At 41.8% G+C, this 19,642-nt stretch overlaps 1 protein-coding gene across 5 annotated transcripts in view; it reads left to right on the top strand.

Annotated features, from left to right (window-relative positions):
• The window catches only part of JHY (junctional cadherin complex regulator), a gene marked incomplete at both ends in the record, with an annotated part of 63,893 nt that overhangs the window by 12,875 nt on the left and 31,376 nt on the right, over nt 1-19,642 (top strand). For all 5 annotated transcript variants that reach the window (XM_082844668.1, XM_082844666.1, XM_082844667.1 and 2 more), the window contains one exon: nt 1,645-2,164. In XM_082844668.1, the coding sequence (XP_082700794.1) occupies nt 1,645-2,164 (520 nt within the window). The remainder of the gene's footprint in view (nt 1-1,644; nt 2,165-19,642) is intronic.

The following is a 19,642-nucleotide window of genomic DNA, read 5'->3' as shown; positions in this document are numbered from 1 at the left end:
GTTAGGACTCAGCGCTTTCACTGCCGTGGCCCGGGTTCAATCCCCAGTCGGGGAACTAAGATCCCATCCCGCAAGCCTCGCAGCGCAGCCAAAAAAAAAAAAAAAAGACACTAAAAATTCAAAGTGACAATTAAGCAAGACACAGGAGTTGGGGCTTTCTGCTCTAGTTTTTGCTTTACATCAAATCAAAGAACTCTAGGTCCACATTAAGAAGACGAAATTAACATTAGGGGCACTGTTTGTTTACCCAGCATAAAATTATGTCCTCTATAAACGGGAATATCAAATAGCATAAAAAGCCCAGATGATTTACATTTTCTTTTTGATTAGAGGATTGCATCTACTGTACCAAGGAAGGAAAATCTCTCCCATTTAGCTTTTGAAGATCAAAGCAGCCATTAAATATGCCATATTACCAGCATTTTTTTTTTTTTCTTTTTTGGTTAAGACTAGGAGGTACTTTGCAAATTGAGATCGTCATAGAGAAAAGGGAGGACTTTATTTGGAGTCATATGTACTGATGACAGACCAGTTCACTCCCCTCGGGCTGGACCCTGTGCTTAACCTTTTATTCAGATAGGGCTGTCTACAGCTTAAAGCTCACACTGACCTGTCTACTGAGTTTTGTGTACATAGACTTGACCAAGAGAGTACAAACTGAGAGCTTTCAGAGGCACCATCTGATTCCGAAAGTTAGGGATCTTTCTGTAGCACATTTGATAAAATCTACAAAGACGAAATGAAGTCACAAGTAAAAATCACTGATACAGGAGGATGAACCTATGTAGGTATTCAGTTGGGATAAGTCTTGCTTTCCTCCCACCAATGGCTCAGACTGAGTCGTTGTTCAGGCAACAGTCGAATTTCCCTTCCCAGATAAACAGCTACATGTGTAGATCACTAGCTAAGTGTGAAATCCATTTTATCTTCAGCAGCTTGGTAATTATTCAACTTATGGTGTGTCTTAAGTAACAGCATTCTTTGCATCAAGGCCATTTACTGGTTTAACATTATAGACATTTGTTTCCAGCATATATAAATTAACCATCCCCCATTTTTTTAAAATCACTGAATTGTACACTTGATTTTTTTAAATTTTAAAAATAAATTTATTTATTTATTTATTTTTGGCTGCGTTGGATCTTCGTTGCTGTGCACAGGCTTTGTCTAGTTGTAGCCAGTGGGGGTTACTCTTCATTAGGGTGCACGGGCTTCTCTTGTTGTGGGGCACGGGCTTTAGGCATGCGGGTTCAGTAGTCATGGCTCACGGGCTCTAGAGCACAGGCTCAGTAGTTGTGGCGCACGGGCTTAGTTGCTCTGCAGCACGTGGGATCTTCCCGGACTAGGACTCGAACCCATGTCCCCTGCATTGGCAGGCAGATTCATAACCACTGCACCACCAAGGAAGTTCCCATCCCCCATTTTTATTCCATATTTCAATGAACTTAGATAATTATGACTTTTTGCCCTTATGTGTAGTGTGTAGGTCTAATTTGAGCCTGGGACGTGTCTTTCCCATGTAGATAGTAAAAGGAAAATTGTAGGAGAAAGATGGAGATTGATTTTGAATAAGATGATCAGCTAAAGAGAACGAGTAAATCTGTTTGGATAAAGGACTTGACATTTCTTTTCTGCTTTGGGCAGTCAACAACCCATAGAAGACAAATACTCAGACCTGCGCTATGACCCAAACTGGAAGAGGAAAAAAGAGGAGGGGAAGTTGTTGGCTGTGGAAGCACTGCCAGAGTCTGTGGACAGCTCTGCAGAAAATCTGACTTTGAATCCACTTTACCCTTCCAAGGAGACTTCGATGGAACTCTCAGGGGGGAAAGGTGAACAGAAGAAGAGCCCACCGAGCACAGCCTCCTTACTTGGGAGTGAATTTTTAAGCCCAAACTACGAGCATAGTGCCCATCGCAGCGGGCCATTTTCAGTGCTGAGCAGCAGTGACCCGGAGGAGAAGTCCAGCAACCTCTCTCAGTACTTGAAGAGTTCAAGTTCACAGAGTGAGGTATTCCTGCCGGGATCACACGGCCTTCGGCGAAGGAAGTCCAAACAGTATTTTGTGGAAAAAAACAAACTGACTTTGGGATTACGCACTCCGAAAACGAACTCTTATCTTCAACTTCACAATAAAAAAAGGCGGGAAGCTCACCCAGAACAGGTATGTAGCAGCTACCTAAAAATCCCTTCTGAGCACGAGACTGGAATTTGCCTTTGTTTGAAATGGCTAGGTATCACTTCCTCTGGGATGGTGACGTCATTGTAACCACCTGGCTGAGTAAAATGAACTCCGTGTCCCTCGCCCCTCTTTGAAGAATCAAGGGAATTATCCCGCAAAGTCTTAAGAGCAAAATAAAAGCCGTCAATGGCTTACAGTGCTGTAATTCAATTATTATATTCAAAATGTTTCTATTCAGGGAACCGTAGAAGTTTCTTTTTAACTCTATGCTCCATTAGATAAAATACAGGGCTGAGAGTTTGATCCCCTATGTTGGTTGCCTTTGTTCCCACTAAGGCACTGGTTTTCAACCCTATTAAATTCCTCCAGTACATTGGAGGTGCAATGCCACACTCATATCAATAACAGCAGCTCACTTACAGGAGTGATTCTCAACTTAAGAGTCTGCGTACATACTGGGTGGTGGTGCAAGGAGGGCAGGATACAACATTAGTATTTTTCTTTTATTATCCAGTCGATCCTATTATCTTTCCAACTTCCATTGATAATCACTGTACCGTCTTTTATCCTGTGCAAATGATGTGATACCATTACAAACTTTAGTCTCCCCATCTATAAAACTGGAATAATAATAAGTGCCGTCCCTTTCTCATCTGATCGTTTTGAGGGTATATTCTATCCCAGATGATGGATTCAAAACCTGTTGGAAGGGGGCTTCCCTGGTGGCACAGTGGTTGAGAGTCCGCCTGCCGATGCAGGGGACACGGGCTCGTGCCCCGGTCTGGGAAGTTTCCACATGCCGCGGAGCGGCTGGGCCCGTGAGCCATGGCCGCTGAGCCTGCGCGTCCGGAGCCTGTGCTCCTCAACGGGAGAGGCCACAACAGTAAGAGGCCCGCCTACCGCAAAAAAAAAAAAACCTCAAAAACAAAACAAAACCAAAAAAACCTGTTGTGGAGACACCCCGCTTCCACTGCAGGGGGCACAGGTTCGATCCCTGGTGGGGGAACTAAGATCCTGCATGCTGTGCGGCACGGCCAAAAAACAGAAGAAAAAAAAAAGCCTGTTGGAGCCAGTAAACTTAGTTCTATTTCATGGGTGCATATAAAAATCACATCTGCCCACTTCCTAGTTGATATGTTCGTGAACATGGGAAAACTGGCTGGATCAGTGCATCCACCACCCTTATTGAGGAGACAACTTGAAATTCATCACCCACTAATGTGGGCTCATTTTCAGATATGAAGGAGAGGTTATTACATTAAATAGGCATGCCCTTAGACCTCTCCCAAATTCAAACTGACGCTATGTAGAGTACTCTCACCTGCTCTAACCTGTAAGTATTTCCTGATAGAACAAGAGGGATGAGGTGGGTGAACATTTGTGATTTTTTCTTCTTAATTGAGAAACTCCTTATATGGTCTTAAGAGATTATGTCACATCCTTGCCTTTGTAACTAATAATAAAACAAAGGAATGGGTGTGTATATTGAGTTGATTATCAAAATGAATACTTAGCTGGCTTCAAACCGAATTTTTAACATTTTGGGCTCAGTTTTAGCTGTTAATGTGCTTTTCCATAAAACTTCTGTGAAATTTCGAATTTTGCTTGGTTGCTGATTTTAAAATATAAATTCTGTGAAAAATGTTTATAGCCAATAATTTCTCCTAGACTAGGGCAATATTTTTCCTTTATTTTTAAATGTGTTCTCAAAAGAGAAGAGGCAAATAGTGAGGCCAAAAAAATTGGTTACATCTCTAATAATAAAAGTGAAAAAAGATTTACTATAAACTCTTTAATTGATTTTGTAATTGCTAATTTTTCTTAATAGTTATAACTTAATTTACAAACAATAACATGGTGTGTTGCCAGTGATTCCACAGCATAATTTTCTTCTCATTATGCCAAGGAGGAAACTTTAAAGCATTTTAGGCTTGCCCAGTCTTTAAGCTCGTGAATTATTCTTTGAAGTGGCCATTGACCTTGTCCACCACTTTCTCCAGGTTCAAATGTTTAAGGGCTGATTGCTAATTATATTCAAAATTGTTTCTTCACCATTTTCCAACCTATATTTCCTTCATTTTACTCCTATTCTTTTAAAAAAGAATACAAATTAGTTTGACCTTACAATGATAGAATGATAGGTATAACTTGTTTATTGAATTATAGTCAGTAGCGTGGAATGTGTTCCTTTCAAATCGTTATTTATATATGCAGTATGTGCAGGTTTTTCTACCAGTGCAGATTATATGTCCCCTGATGGGCAAGAACTATGCATTGTATTTATTTTTAATCTTCATGGTAATTAGCCTAACACATTGTAAGGGCTCAGTAAGTACATGGAAAATGCAACGCATCTGTCTTCCGTCACCTCCAAACTATTTACCATCTCCTTCTCTTTACTGTGATTTGAAGTTTATGTGGGAGAAACGGTATTTCTAGAGCAGTGGTTTGAAATTCTGGCTGGATATTAGATTCATCAGAGAAAGAAACCCAAAGTGATTCTCAGCTCTACCCAGACCAGTTACATATCTGGGTGAGATCCCGAGCATCAGTATTTTTTTTTAAAGATCCTCAAGTGGTTCTAACATGAAGCCAGGTTTGAGAAGCATTGCTCCAGACTAGAGCAGTGGCGTTTGTCCTTGGCTTCACATTGGAATCACCTGGAAAATGCAAAGAATACTGGTTCCTTGGCCTGCAGCCCTGAAACTCTAATTTAAGTCATCTGGGGTACACTGTAAGCATGGGGAGCTTTCAAAGCTCCCCAGGTATTCCTCGTGTTTCATGAAGACTGATCTAGAGCAGTGATTCTCAAACATCAGAATCATCGAGAGGGCATGTTCCTGGGCCTAACCCAAGGATTTCTGATTCAGTAGGGGTAGGGTAGGGCCCAGGGATTTGAATTTTCTACATGGTTCCAGGGGACGCCACTTCTGCTACCAGGCCAACACTTTAAGAACCACTGATCCTTTTTTCCCTCAAACTTTAAGATACTCATGAACGCCCTGAGGATCTCGTTAAAATACGGATTTTGATCCAGTAAATCTGGGGTGAGACTCAAGAGTCTGCATTTCTATCAAGCTCCCAGGTGATGCCAAGGCTGTTGGTGCTTGGACCACACAGAAAGAACATAAAGGGTTTTTCAGAAACCCACAGGAACAACTGTGTAAGTCAGCACCCATTGACCCTTGATGTTTGCAATGGCTGATCGGATTATTGTGTTGGTTTGGGGTGTGGGAGGTAAGAAGTTGGGGTGGCAGGTTTGGAGGCTGTTTTATATTAAGCAGCATCCACCTGGAAGGTTTTCATATTTGAAAGTCTGTTTTCCCCGACTCATTTCTTTGAAAGAGATGACAAATACCTTAAAACTAGAAATACTGAAAGGATAAATGACCTCTGTTGTTCAATAAATGAATAAATGTCAATTACCATTACATGGCCAAGAAAACCCAGCTTTTTAATATATCATTTTGTTGCAAGCCTCCATGCCCAGTTGAATCAGACAGGGTCTTAAGCAGTGTATTGTATTTGGGAAGATTTGAAAGTCTAAGAAGTTCACAACATCCCGGTAAAAAATGTGAACCTTTTAAAAAAAAAAAAACTTGAAAAGTTCACATTAAAAAAAACAGGCAAGAATAATAAAGCAGGGATTTCCCTGGTGGTGCAGTGGTTAAGAATCTGCCTGCTAATGCAGGGGACATGGGTTTGAGCCCTGGTCCGGGAAGATCCCACATGCTGCGGAGCAACTAAGCCCATATGCCACAACTACTAAGCCTGGGCTCTAGAGCCCGTGAGTCACAACTACTGAGCCTGCATGCCACAACTACTGAGCCCACATGCCACAACTGCTGAGCCCACATGCCACAACTACTGAAGCCCACTTGCCTAGAGCCCGTGCTCTACAACAAGAGAAGCCACTGCAATGAGAAACCCGCACACCACAAGGAAGAGTAACCCCCGCTCGCTGCAACTAGAGAAAGCCCACGTACAGAAATGAAGACCCAATGCAGCCAAAAATAAATAAAATAAATTTTAAAAAAAAGAATGATAAAGCAAGCTCTGGAAATTAAGAGTCATGAGAGAATCTAGCCCCACTAGATAACAGAGTATATTTTAAGCCTCAGTAATTAAATAGTAGGGTAATATTTAATGCATAAACAGAAAAATAGAAGAACAGAATAGAAAGTCTAGAAATAGAACCAAATTAGTGTGAGAATATATGATCTGATATTGTGATTTGATAAAGGTAGGACCCGATTTGAGGTCCAAAATCTACAAAAGACTGATAGATTTGACTACAGTTGACCCTTGGACAACATGGGTTTGATCTGTACAGGTCCACTTATTTGTGGATTATTTAAAAAATACATACTACACGATCTTTAGTTGGTTGAATTCACAAATACAGAACTACAGGTATGGAGGGCTGACTGTAAAGTTATACATAGATTTTCAACTGCGTGGAGGGTCAGTGCCCCTAACCCCCACTTTGTTTGAGGGTCAACTATACATAAATATCAAAAGCTTCTGCAAGAAAAAAGGCATAAGAAAGCCAAAATATAAAGAACTAGAAAAAATATTTCTAATTCATATCACAGCCCAAACACTAATAGCTCTAATATATAAAGAGCTCCTAGAAATCAATAAGAAAAAGACCAATATCCCAATATAAAAATTCACAAAAGATATGAATAGATAATTCACAGAAAAGTTAATACATATGGCTATTAAACATACGAAAAGATATCCAACTTTGGTCATTATAAGAGAAATCCAAATTAATACTACATTGGGATTCCATTTTTCATCTATAATTAAACCAACAAAATTCCCAGTTTTTGCCCAGTTTACCTCTGGGCAAAAAAGTATAGTCAAGCTGATGAGAGAATAAATTGGATTAACTAGTATGGGGGACAATCTGTTAATATCTACTTAAAATACAAATACTACATACACTCCTTGAGAAAGCAAAGCATAATGGCCAAGAGTATAGGCTTTCAAGCCAGGTTGGTTGACACTGACACCTGCTAGCCATCTGACCTTGGTTGCTTAACCTCTCTGTGCCTCAGTAACCTCATCTTTAAAATGGAGATAATACTAGTACCTTCCTCAAAGGATTATTAAGAAGATTAAATGAGTTAACATATGGAGAGTGCTTAAATCAATGCCTGGCTTATAGCGAGCACTATATACATGTTAGTAATTATTATTTTTTAAATTGACCCAACATCTTCCACTCCCAGGAATGTATCCAAGTTATATGTGTGCAGTTTTGAAATAACCCTTGAACAAAATCATTCATTTCGTCCTCATTTCTAATAGCAAAAGATTAGAAAGTACCCAGATGTCTATCATTTGGGGAATGTGTAATAAATTATAGTATATTCATATAACAGAGTACACTGTAGCTATTAAAAAAAAAGAGAGATGTTCTTCATGAACCATTATGGATGGACAACCTATCAGGATTTATTATTACTAAAAGAGAAGCTAAAGTTGTATAAAAGTGTATACAGGGGCTTCCCTGGTGGCCCAGTGGTTGAGAGTCCACCTGCCGATGTAGGGGACACGGGTTCGTGCCCCGGTCCGGGAAGATCCCACATGCTGCAGAGTGGCTGGGCCCGTGAGCCATGGCTGCTGAGCCTGCGCATCCAGAGCCTGTGCTCCGCAACGGGAGAGGCCACAACAGTGAGAGGCCCGCGTACCGCAAAAAAAAAAAAAAAAAAAAAAAAACTGCAGTGAGGTACCACCTCACCCTGGTCAGAATGGCCATCACTAAAAAGTCTACAAATAGCAAATGCTAGAGAGAGTGTGGAGAAAAGGGAACCCTCCTACACTTTTGGTGGGAATGTAAGTTGGTGCAGCCACTGTGGAAAACAGTATGGAGGTTCCTCAGAAAACTAAAACAGAATTACCATATGTTCCAGCAATCCCACTCCTGGGCATATATCCAGACAAAACTATAATTCAAAAAGATACATGCACCCCTACTTTCACAGCAGCACTATTCACAATAGCCAAGACATGGAAACAATCTTCATCGACAGATGAATGGATAAGGAAGAGGTAATACATATATACAATGAAATACTGCTCAGCCATAAAAAAGAACAAAATAATGCCACATTTGCAGCAACATGATGCAACTAGAGATTATCATACTAAGTGAAGTAAGCCAGAAAGAGAAAGACAAATACCATATGATATCACTTATATGTGAAATCTAAAATGTGACACAAATGAACTTATTTACGGAAACAGACTCACAGACACAGCAAACAAACTTATGGTTACCAAAGGGGAAAGGGGGTGGGAGAGGGATAAATTAGGAGTTTAGGATTAGCAGATACCAACTACTATATATAAAATAAACAACAAGGTCCTACTGTATAGCACAGGGAACTATTGGATTGGCCAAAAGGTTTGTTCTGTTTTTTCTGTAAGATGGCTCTAGTAGGGCTTCCCTGGTGGCGCAGTGGTTGAGAGTCCACCTGCTGATGCAGGGGACACAGGTTTGTGCCCCGGTCTGGGAAGATTCCACATGCCGCGGAGCGGCTAGGCCCGTGAGCCATGGCCGCTGAGCCTGCACCTCCGGAGCCTGTGCTCTGCAACGGGAGAGGCCCCAACAGTGAGAGGCCCGTGTACCGCAAAAAAAAAAAAAAAAAAAAAAAAAAAAAGTGAGAAAAGATACATAGGTGGTTAATTGTAAGAGGCTGGAGGGGGAGTAGGGTGGGAGCAAAACTTTTCACTTTATACCTTCCCATATCTCTTATTTTTGAACCATGCCTATGTGTTTAGAATATACAGTGTTTTGTAGGAACCCTGGTAACTTTACACCCCCCTGATTGCTCAGGGTCACCTGAATTGCACTTTTGCTTGAAAATAATGGCTCAGAGTAGAACCACTAATTTTTAAATTCAATTTCTCCACAATCATTTCACCATTTTTCACAGATCTGTTAATCTCACATTAAAATGCACTGGAAAAATCACGTTTGAATACATTGCAAGATCTTCGTCACATGATGTGTGAGGCAAGGAACTGATGTAGAAACCAACACATGCTAGACGGCACCTAAGTATCACAGTCAGCCAATAACTTCGCTGGTGAATATTCAGTGCTTACTTTTATTTATGATTTGTTTCATAACCATAAGTATTTGTCTGAAACTCAGTAGAATTTGAGTCAATTTATGATCTACCATTAAAGGAAATTGTCTCTTCAACAATGAGCTACCTTTTTTTGTTGTTGTTTTTGGCTGCGTTTGGGCCTTCGTTGCTGCGTGCAGTCTTTCTCTAGTTGTGGTGAGCGTGGGCAACTCTTCATTGCGGTGCGCGGGCTTCTCATTGTGGTGGCTTCTCTTGTTGCGGAGTATGGGCTCTAGGCATGCGGGCTTCAGTAGTTGTGGCACGTGGTCTCAATAGTTGTGGTTCGTGGCTCTAGGTGCACAGGCTCAGTAGTTGTGGCACATGGGCTTAGTTGCTCCACGGCACGTGGGATCTTCCTGGACCAGGGCTCGAACCTGTGTCCCCTGCATTGGCAGGCAGATTCTTATCCACTGCGCCACCAGGGAAGTCCTGAGCTACCTTTCTATCTTGATTCTAATGTGACTTTGAAGGCTGATGAAGGAGAAATTTAGTACAGGCTCAGAAAGGAGCAGTAAGCTTCATACATGTTATTCTGTTTTTTTCCTTGAAATTTCTTAAAGAAATTACAGATACTTTGCAGTGTGCATATAGAAAGGTTATTCAATTAGCTATGGCCTTCTAAACAATGTAAAGTCCTGTATAGAATCCACTACCCATTCTGAGCATCAGCACATCTTTGAGACTGTTGCTGAGGCAGCAGGTAACTCAGCCAACAAGCATTTATTGAGCTTCAGTGTGTGCTAGGTACTCTTCTCAGTGCTAGGGATGTAACAGAAAACAAGACATGCAGAGCCCGGCCTGCAAGGGACTTACATCCAGTCAGGTGACAGGAAACATGTAACAACTTCAGGAAGGGATAAACATCTCAAAGGATACTGAATCAACTTTCTTTAATAAAGTAATGAGCAGTGTGTAACTGGGATGTTTAGCGAGGTACTTGGGGAAGGGCTCTCTGAGGAGATATCATTCGAGTTGAAACGTGAATGGACGAAAAAGAAAAGACTGTGTAAGCTCTGGGACCTCAGCCTTGGAAGCAGCATTCTCTCCTAGGGGGCAACACAATATAGTGGGAGAAGAGATGAAATTGAAACAGAACACTGGTTTGGGAGTCAGACTATCATGGGTTAAATGCTGGCTTTTCCGTGTACTAGGTGGTACCACCAACTAGATATTTGAGCAAGTGACTCTTCAAACCTTATCTTCTTCTATTGTATGGGGTCCATTTCTGCCTTGGAGGGCTACTGGAAGAGCTTATACAAAGCTCCTGACACGTGGCAGAAACTCAGTGAAGGGAAGCTGTTATTACCACTGGTCATTCCTTAAGCCACGAGAAAGGAATCCACCCCGGGAATAGGTTCTCCTAAACAGCTTTTTTTTTTTTTCAGGCTACAGTGTCTCAAAATGAAAGGGACGTGACTGCAGATAGAATAAGAACAAAGTGTTGTCAAAAGAATAACATCTGTAGGCTCTTGCAGCCCATTCTATGATGTGACTCCCAAAAGACTGTACACAACGGGGGTGGACACACCTCACACTCACCATGCTGTCTCCTGAGGGTCCCCAGTCAATCAAACACTGCCCCATGGATTATAGGACCCTACAGCCTTGTACCCAACTTGTTGGCAATATTTCTTTAATAGTTGCCTTTGGTCTCAGTTGTATTTCAAATATTTACACTTGGTGATAAGGAACATATGAATATTTGACACTTTGAAGTGCAATTTCACATCATAACTCTTTCAAATCTACCTTCTCCACTGCCTTCACAAATGTTCTTCTTAGATACAAATCTGATATCAATCTCCTGCTTAATGAGAGTCCCTGTTGATTTCAAGATAAAATTCTGACTCTCAGAGTGGTACTCGAGGCCCTTTGTGACCTGGCTCCTTCCTGGCATTTTAGCCTCATCCTTTGTCACTCCTCCCTTGTATCCTATGCTCCAGTCGTACTCTGGGAACTCACAGCTCCCAGAACCCAGTATTTCCCCTGGGCCTCTGTCCAGGCTGATGGATTACTTTTCCCTGTCTTGTTTGCTTGGGAAAATCTCAGCCTCCTTCTGAGATTCAACTCAAAATCCCCTATCTTTATGAAGACTCTCTGAGTTCCTCCCTCATCCTTGAACATCCACCGTAGAATCCGTAACACCACACTGCACTATTTACTGTATGTGTCTGTACGTCTTTACATGACTCTGAGCTCCTAAAGGCTCATCTCTGAACTCCGAGAGCCTGGCATACAGTAAGCACTTTTTACATCTTTTATGAAGGAATGTGATTTTTAAATAGTTTTGGGGGGGTTCAGAATTTTACCACTTTCAAAATGAAAAAATAAAAAAGACTAGCGAGCTTGTGCTCTTGACTTAAATAATGGAATTTGGCATTGAAAGACCAGATTTGAGCCCCATTATTACTAGAGCCAATGATTACCTTTGGTAAATACAAAAAAACCTTGCTGAGCTTTGTTTTTCCCCATCAGAGTGAGGTTACAAATGTTTGCCTTCTTCTACAGACCCAGGATTATTGAGATGCCCAAATAAGATGCTGTATGTGAACACTTTGCATAATCATATAGCCCTGTATAAATATATTTATTATTGAACATTTGATTTGAATTTAGCCTCCCATTGGATAAGATTAATATCGAAGTGATGTGACACTCTCCTTTTCCATGGTTTTAAATTTCATGGTTTGTGAAACTTTTGGTTGTCTATAAAATTAAACTTTACCTTTATTTAAATTATGATCATCTTTTTCTAATTATGTTTGGTTAGAAACACAGAATTCTTTTTTATAGAATTCCTCTAGTCTGATGGTGTTTTTGAGTCCCATATCTCATATTATACTCATTAAAAATATGCTTCTACAGAGTAGGTACTCTGGGTATGTTCATTGATTGACCTTTTGTTTTTTATTTTGCCCTGTGCAACCACAACAAGAACACTTACTTATGACAGCATAATTTAAACTGAACTTTATGGTTTTTCAGTACAAGAAGTTTCTTAAGGCATCTTTCTTGTACGCACTATTCGGCACTTATTTATCTGATCTGTGGAGTGACACTTCACTAATTCGACATCACTGAGGAGGGATCCATGGAAAGAAAACTTTCCCCATAACTGAAGCACGCCCTTTCAAAAACCAGAACTTGAACAGAATTAATCCTGTCTAAGGATAGGTGTCCAAAATGTGCCTGGAGAACCTGATAATTCTGTGCTCTCTAACCCAGGCCATAGTGCACTGTTGTGCAGTAAAGTCGAGAGCTATGGTGATGGGAACCATCCTTTGCCTCTCTACCAAATTCCCCCAGATGCTACGATCCTGTGGTCATTTTATAAACTGCTGTCAGTGTATATGCTCTTCAGGAGCTTCTGGCCAAGTGGGAAGCAGACATGTAAACAGTCAGAACCAAGTGATAACTGCTGTCCTGGATACATGTCTGGCCCCAAAGGAACCCAGAAGAAGAAGTACCCAAGTCTGTCGGGGGAAGTCAGAGAGGGCTTCACGGAAGAGGCAGTCATTGAACTGATTCTTTAGGGGGAAGTAGAAAGTAACAGGTGGAGGTGGACAGCAAAGTTACCACAGGCAGAGAGAGCATATGGGATGGCATGAGGGTGAGAAAGGACACTGTTTAAGTAGAGACCTGTGGGTACAGGGGGAAGCACTTTGGTGCCGGTCATGACCTGGCAGTTGGTCAGTTAATCAAGTAAAGTGGTTAAAGCAGATGTGGCAAACGACGACCTTAAGTACTTTACTTTCACTTAAAGTATATAAATACGCATTAATTCACCAACCTTTTACTGAGGGGCTGGGCCTTCCTGTCAGTGTATATTCAATGGACTACAGATTTGTATTATCGTTCTCACGTCAGTTTGAAACATCTATGGTGTTCACTTCCGATTTCTTTGTCTTTTTTTGCAGTACGCGGGCCTCTCACTGTCGTGGCCTCTCCCGTTGCGGAGCACAGGCTCCGGATGCGCAGGCTCAGCGGCCATGGCTTACGGGCCCAGCCGCTCCGCGGCATGTGGGATCTTCCCAGACCGGGGCACGAACCCGTGTCCCCTGCATCGGCAGGCGGACTCTCAACCACTGTGCCACCAGGGAAGCCCCCGATTTCTTGAAAGCAACGTAAAAACTTAAAAAGTGTTTAGAAACGAGCTAAGATCATAATCTTTCTAGATTTTTGTGACTCTTCCCCTAGTCTTTCACAGACACCCCTCCCCAGTTATCTTTCCATTTGCTTTATTGGGTCATTCTAAATTATTTAACTTATTTTTTCATGGAAACAACTCTCTATTCACACTCAGATTTCTCCAGATGATCTAACTTTTAAAAAGAAAGTTCATAATTTTAACAACACGTACAATAGGAATAGACAGGTTTGAGAACACTCATAAAAGACTCTTGGTAAATATATAACTCAACTAGTGGAAATAGACATACCAAGGCATACCACAGAGTAGCTGACCAGCCATGAGCATTTGGCCCACTATCTTAAGAAAGGACTGGAGAGCGTTACTTAATCTAGCAAGTTAGTTAAGGAGAACTTCCGTGTCGTGCATGACTAGGTCATGAGGATGGGCGTGTGCGTATTTAGGCTAGAGAAATGGGCATGGGCCTTTCATGTAGGCCCCTGTGTGTCATTTTAAAGCGGGGGCTCTCAGGATGTGGTCTCCGGACCAGCAGCATCAGAACCGCCTGGTAACTCATTAGAAATGAAAATTCTCGGGCCCCAGCCCAGATCTCCTGAGTCAGAAACTCTGGGGTGACGCCTTCACCTCTGTGTTTCAACAAGCCCTCTAACTGATTCTGATACATGCTCAAGTTTTAGCCTACTGTGCTGGAGAGTTAGGCCTTTCCTCTACATGACATGGAATCACTGAAGGATTTTAGTAATGGAGCAGTTTGCATCCTGTGACCAACCAGAGGTCACACCTACAATATTCTGAGTTGTGTTAACGGGAAGTTCAGACACATTCCTAAAAATCTCGTTCGCGTTCTTGAAAACAGCTGAGTGCTTCGTTCCTTTGCATATAATTATTAAGAGCTTATTAGGTGTCAGGCATTGTCCTAAGTACTTGGAATACATCCGTGAACAAAGCAGACAAAAATCCCAGCCTTTGTGGGGCTAACTTTCTATTAGGAGGAGACAGACAATAGACGGAACAGGTCATCAGCGTACTAGTAGGTGATGTAATGGTGAGGAGAGAAATGAAGCGCAGCAGAGGGAGAGGGGATGCTGGGAGCGGGGTTACAACTGTAAACAGATCACAGAGGAGGTGGGAGAAACTGCCAGGCAAATATTTGAAGAAAGGGCTTCCTTGGAAAAGGGAACAGCAAATGCCGAGGGCTGAAGTGCTGAAGGGCCACTGGGCCTGGGGCCGAGCCAGCGAGGGAAAGAACAGAGATGGGATCCTAGCTTCCACCTTGTTTTGCTGACAGCCTCCAGACTTTAATATAAACCACAGATCTAGCCAGATAAACGCTAGATTAGATTGTTCTGATGTAAACGGAGCGTCCAGTGAGCAATGTAGATTGATCTTCTCACTCAGTAACATTTATTGAGCACATATGCACCAGGCACATCCAGAACCACCACGTAGCTCATGGGAGTAGCGCCTCTGGGGCCGAACAGTCCAGCACGGAGTCCCTACTTTTCCTGCCCTCATGGGACTTAACATCTAGAGGCGAGACAAACAGAATGACCAGGGTGAAACTTGTCACACAAGGGAAAGGACAGAGCACTAAGGCCGTGAGCTCAGGTGCATCTGTTATAACCTCCTCCGGGGTATCGGGGAAGGCTAACTATATTTCAGCCAAGGCTAGAACAGCGAATGGGATTGGTCAGAATAAGTGAGGTAAAGGGGACTTTCCAGTCAAAGAATGGCCCTGTGTGTGTGGACCCAGAGCATGTGGCCCAACAGCAGACCTGAAAAAGTACAGTCTAAAGAGAGCAGGGAGGGGAGGCTGAAGAGTAGAGGATGTAGGGCCTTATAAACCTTAAAGGCAAGGGCAATGTGAAAGCATCAAAGGATTTTAAAGTAGGGGACTGGCATAATTAGTTTGGGGTTGCTAAAAGCTCAAGTATCTTATCTGGAAAATGAACGTAAAAATAATAGATCCGGAGGTGTCAGTGTCATCCATTTCTTCCCGAGCCCGTACGTGCTAAATACTGATACATTACGAAGCGTTCTACAGGATGGAGAAGGTGGCCAGGCAGAGCCAAAACATTTCAGGTTTCAGGTGTTTTGTCTCTAAATAGCTGAATAATTAATACAAATCCCCAGATAATTCAAACAGCTGTCCTAAATCCCCGTGTTGGAGCCTGACCGTGGCAGGCTCTCTGGGTTGCCATGCCTCCACCTCTTCTGCTGGCCGTTTGTCAATACAGGGGGCAGTACCATTGATCTTAGCAGGTGCAGACTGACACAGAGCAAAGTGTATTAGAAATAGTACAGTTAAAACTGCAGATCACTCATGAGCCAAGTTAACAAAGAAACATCAACTGAGTCCGCTGATTACGCCCCAAAGAGAGGGATTCAATAACAGCTGTGTTGGAATGATGGCAAGCAAATGCCACATTTAGAAAATTAGGACTCTCTGGCCTATTTTAACTGGGATATACGCTCGTTGTTAACACCATCAAGGAATGAGAACAACAAGGAACCTAATAAATTAATGCGAGACTCCCCAGGACATCTAAACACAAGGTTATTAACAGAAAACAATAGAGGGGAAAAAAGGACCCGAACCTCCCGCGACTGCAGGACCACACAGTGATATTCTATTTAAACATGTTTCAGTGTGTGTCTCTGCGGATACACAGTGATTCACATACAGCTCTTGGAAAAGCATCAACTTTTTTTGTGGCGCTGATTCTCCAAGAACCTGATGAGTTTCTTTGAGAGAGAAGTAGCTGCCCAATCTAGCTCAGCTGTACTCAGTCTGAGTTGCTCTCCTACATATAAACCCTCACTTCAAAGCCAGGGACATAATGTACAATTTTTTAATGGCTCTAGACCCAGGCACTCAGGCGCTCTGCTCTGCGCCTTACCTCAGTGTAAACACCTAATCAAGATTGCCTGCGCTCCGACAATAGCAGCAAATGCAATTCGAGAACCACAAGCCTTTGAAGTCCTCCAAGGAAAGGCCGGTTTTCTAGTCTGGGATAATGACATGCCATGATTGCTGTCTTTGTTGTATCTTTTCAGTGGAGAAGCAATTATGGCCCCAATTTAACAGAATAGACATTACACAGCTTATGATGCTCAAAATGCAATTTCATTTGATCATTTTCTCGATTTGATTGGTATTAATAGAATGGTTCACCAAGGAAAAAAAATAAATAGCTAGCAGAGGTTGTGTCCCATTCCACTTTCAAAGAGATAATGTAGAAGTATGTTTTACTCACTCAGAGACTCAGTGGAGTGATTCAGACACCAAGTTCTACCAAAACAGCCTGTGGATGGAAATATTATACATCCTATGTTCTCTGGGGAAGGAAGCGTAGGACAATGTATTTTTCATTGGTAAAATTTTTATCAGAGCTCCATAAGGGATCCCATCGTTGTTAATCAAACAATTAATATCACCAGTGAAAAACCAAATTAACTAAGTCCCCTTTACAAAAGCCGGAATCAGACCCCCTAGTGGCAGATCTAGGAATAAACCCAACTTCTCCCAGGCTCCAGCCTTGTCCAAGACATTGCGTGTTTGAGGTTTGAAAAAGGATGGTTTCCTCGCCTGCTTAGGCAGCCTATTTAGATTTTTTTTCCTGCCCCGACCTTCATTTCTCCTCCAGGATGGAGTTGAGTTTTCTTTTAAATGAGTTGTGTATCTGTTTAGCGCCATGGCAGTAAAAGGGACTTAAGCCTTTGAGCAAATGATGACAGAAGCTGTGAAATCTAATACTTTTACTGTCAACCCATGTTTCTGGAACCAGTGAGGGACTGAGATGGAAACATGAGAAGTGGTTCCTGACCTTGGGCATTTATAGCATTTACAACTCCAAACTTTCCATCTCAGCACAAGTTAAACTGTTCCACAGCATTGTGAAGTTTTCCATTTGCAGAGTAGGTAATCACTCGAAACCTGTTCATTACTTCCGTTTGTCATTTCAAAATTGCCATGATCCAACAGTACATTTTGTACCTTGTATTAGCGGTGAGAATTCAAACATGTAAAGAGTTATATTTTCATTTTTTCCCATTTTCAGATCCTTTAAGTACTGAAACTTTCACACTATTTCCCTTATTTGTATATATTAGTAGGGCAGTTGTGATAGGGAGGCATTCAGGGAGAGAGGGGGTTACATCCAAAACAAAAGGAACAAATAGTCTTTCTTGTGTCAGAGAAGCCACCTTGAGTGGTAAGGAATGAGGTTATCTTCACTGTCAAATGCCTGCTTACTAGTTAATATTTAACAAGTATTTTTGCCTCTTTCTGCATTGAATACTAGTCTGCATAAAAAGTCAGCAGCAGAGGGAGAATTTAAACGCAGCCATAACAGATTCTAAACCCCATGCTCTTTCCAGCGTTCCACCTTGCTACTTCTCACACCACACAGTCCACCAGGGGAAATTTAACAAAACAAGTATCAAATCCTGAATCTAAATTTTAAAATTAAGGACATCAGTTTAGAAATGGGGAGACCAGCATCTTGCAGGTGACAAAGCAGGGTGGCCACAGGACCCCATATGAATAATCTTTCCCAGGAGGAATGACAAAGACATCTTGAGAAGTCTTCTATATAAGAGAAGGCTTGGGGAAGGCATCTTAGGTTCTACCAGTTTAGGGCTGTTTTCCGACGAGGGATTGACTTATTCTACGTTATTTCAAAGGGCAGAGGGATAGAAATTACAGACAGACCTATCACTGCTCTTATAAGGAAGAGCCTTATAGCATTTAGGTTTCTGGAGGATGGAAAATAATGTTTATCACTGATACAACAGAGATTCAAAGGTCTAACATTTTACTCCAGGGAGTGTTTGAAAGGACCAGGTCTCCCACAGAAAGGAACTGTTCACAAGCCACCTTGTTCCTTCTTTCTCCGTCAAGATCTTTAAACCTATACGAATAGTGACAAGCAGATAACTCCTGCCTGGAGAAGGGGCAAGTGATTAGGCAGTGAGGGGAGGAACGTCTACCAGGTGTACTGGGTAGACGTTGTTGATAGAGGGTGTATGGGATAATTACCGCCAGAATCTTTGCCAACATTACTATCGCAGAACTTTAAGTTTGTTTCTGAAATGCTACCTGGTGGCTAGAATTCCGTATAGCACAGAAGACAATCTAATTCCTTGACTTAAAACAGGTAGCTAATGAGAGCCTCCATAATTTGGGAACCTAAATCCATCAATAATTTGAGGATCGAAATCCCACACAGCTGCCTTCATCACTGGCTCCCAAACCTGTCTTCAGGTGATCCACCTGGGGAGCTTTTAAAGTATGAGACTTATATCTGGGGCCACTCCCAGAGCTTCTGATTTAATTGATCTGGGATGGGACCAGAACATTAATTTTTAAAAGCTTCCTAGGTTATTCTAATATCTGTCTAAAGTTGAGCACCACTAACCTACATCATTCCAATTTATGGGGTGTCAAAACTACAAATTCTGCAAGTCAGAGATGATATTTCCAATAAGTGAGTTAACTTAGCAAAATCGCTAAATGTACAGTCTCTGGAGTTAGACTGCCTGGCTCCTCTGCTTGCTAGCTGTTGATTCTGGACAAGTTACTTAACCTCTCTGTTCCTCAGTTTTGTCATTTGCAAAAAGGGGATAATAAAAGGTACATACCTGGTAAGACTGTTGTGAGAATTAACTAATGTATACGAAGTGCTTAGGACAGCTATCATGAGCATTCAATGTATATTAGTTATTTTTGTTGTTCTTATCATCATCTTGGGGTATAGTGTTATTTCATAATTTGTCTGGCATACTTAAACATTAGTTGCAGCATCCGGCTCAGATAACTGTTCTAAAATCAGGTCCCCTGAGTGTGTATTGAGCATTTAAAGTATTGGGTTGGCCAAAAAATTCATTCGGGTTTTTCCCATAATCTTACGGAACCAATTTTTTGGCCAACCCAATAATTAGTAGTTTGACCTCAAAACACCAATTCTCACATCATCCCTGCAAGAGAAAACATTGTTTATTCCCATTTTCCTTGGGAATAATCCAGATACCTAAGGACTGAGATGAATCCTTGAAATGAACTATAAATAAAATGTAACCCTGCAGGACCTCTTCCTAGATTACAGACTCGAGCCCCATGGCCATAAGACTAAAATGGATCCAGTTAACGTGCTGTATATGTTT

The sequence above is a fragment of the Leucopleurus acutus genome (genome assembly GCF_964270905.1).
Source record: "Leucopleurus acutus genome assembly, chromosome: 8".
Taxonomy (NCBI): Eukaryota; Metazoa; Chordata; class Mammalia; order Artiodactyla; family Delphinidae; genus Leucopleurus; species Leucopleurus acutus.
This window is presented reverse-complemented; position numbering and strand designations above follow the sequence as displayed.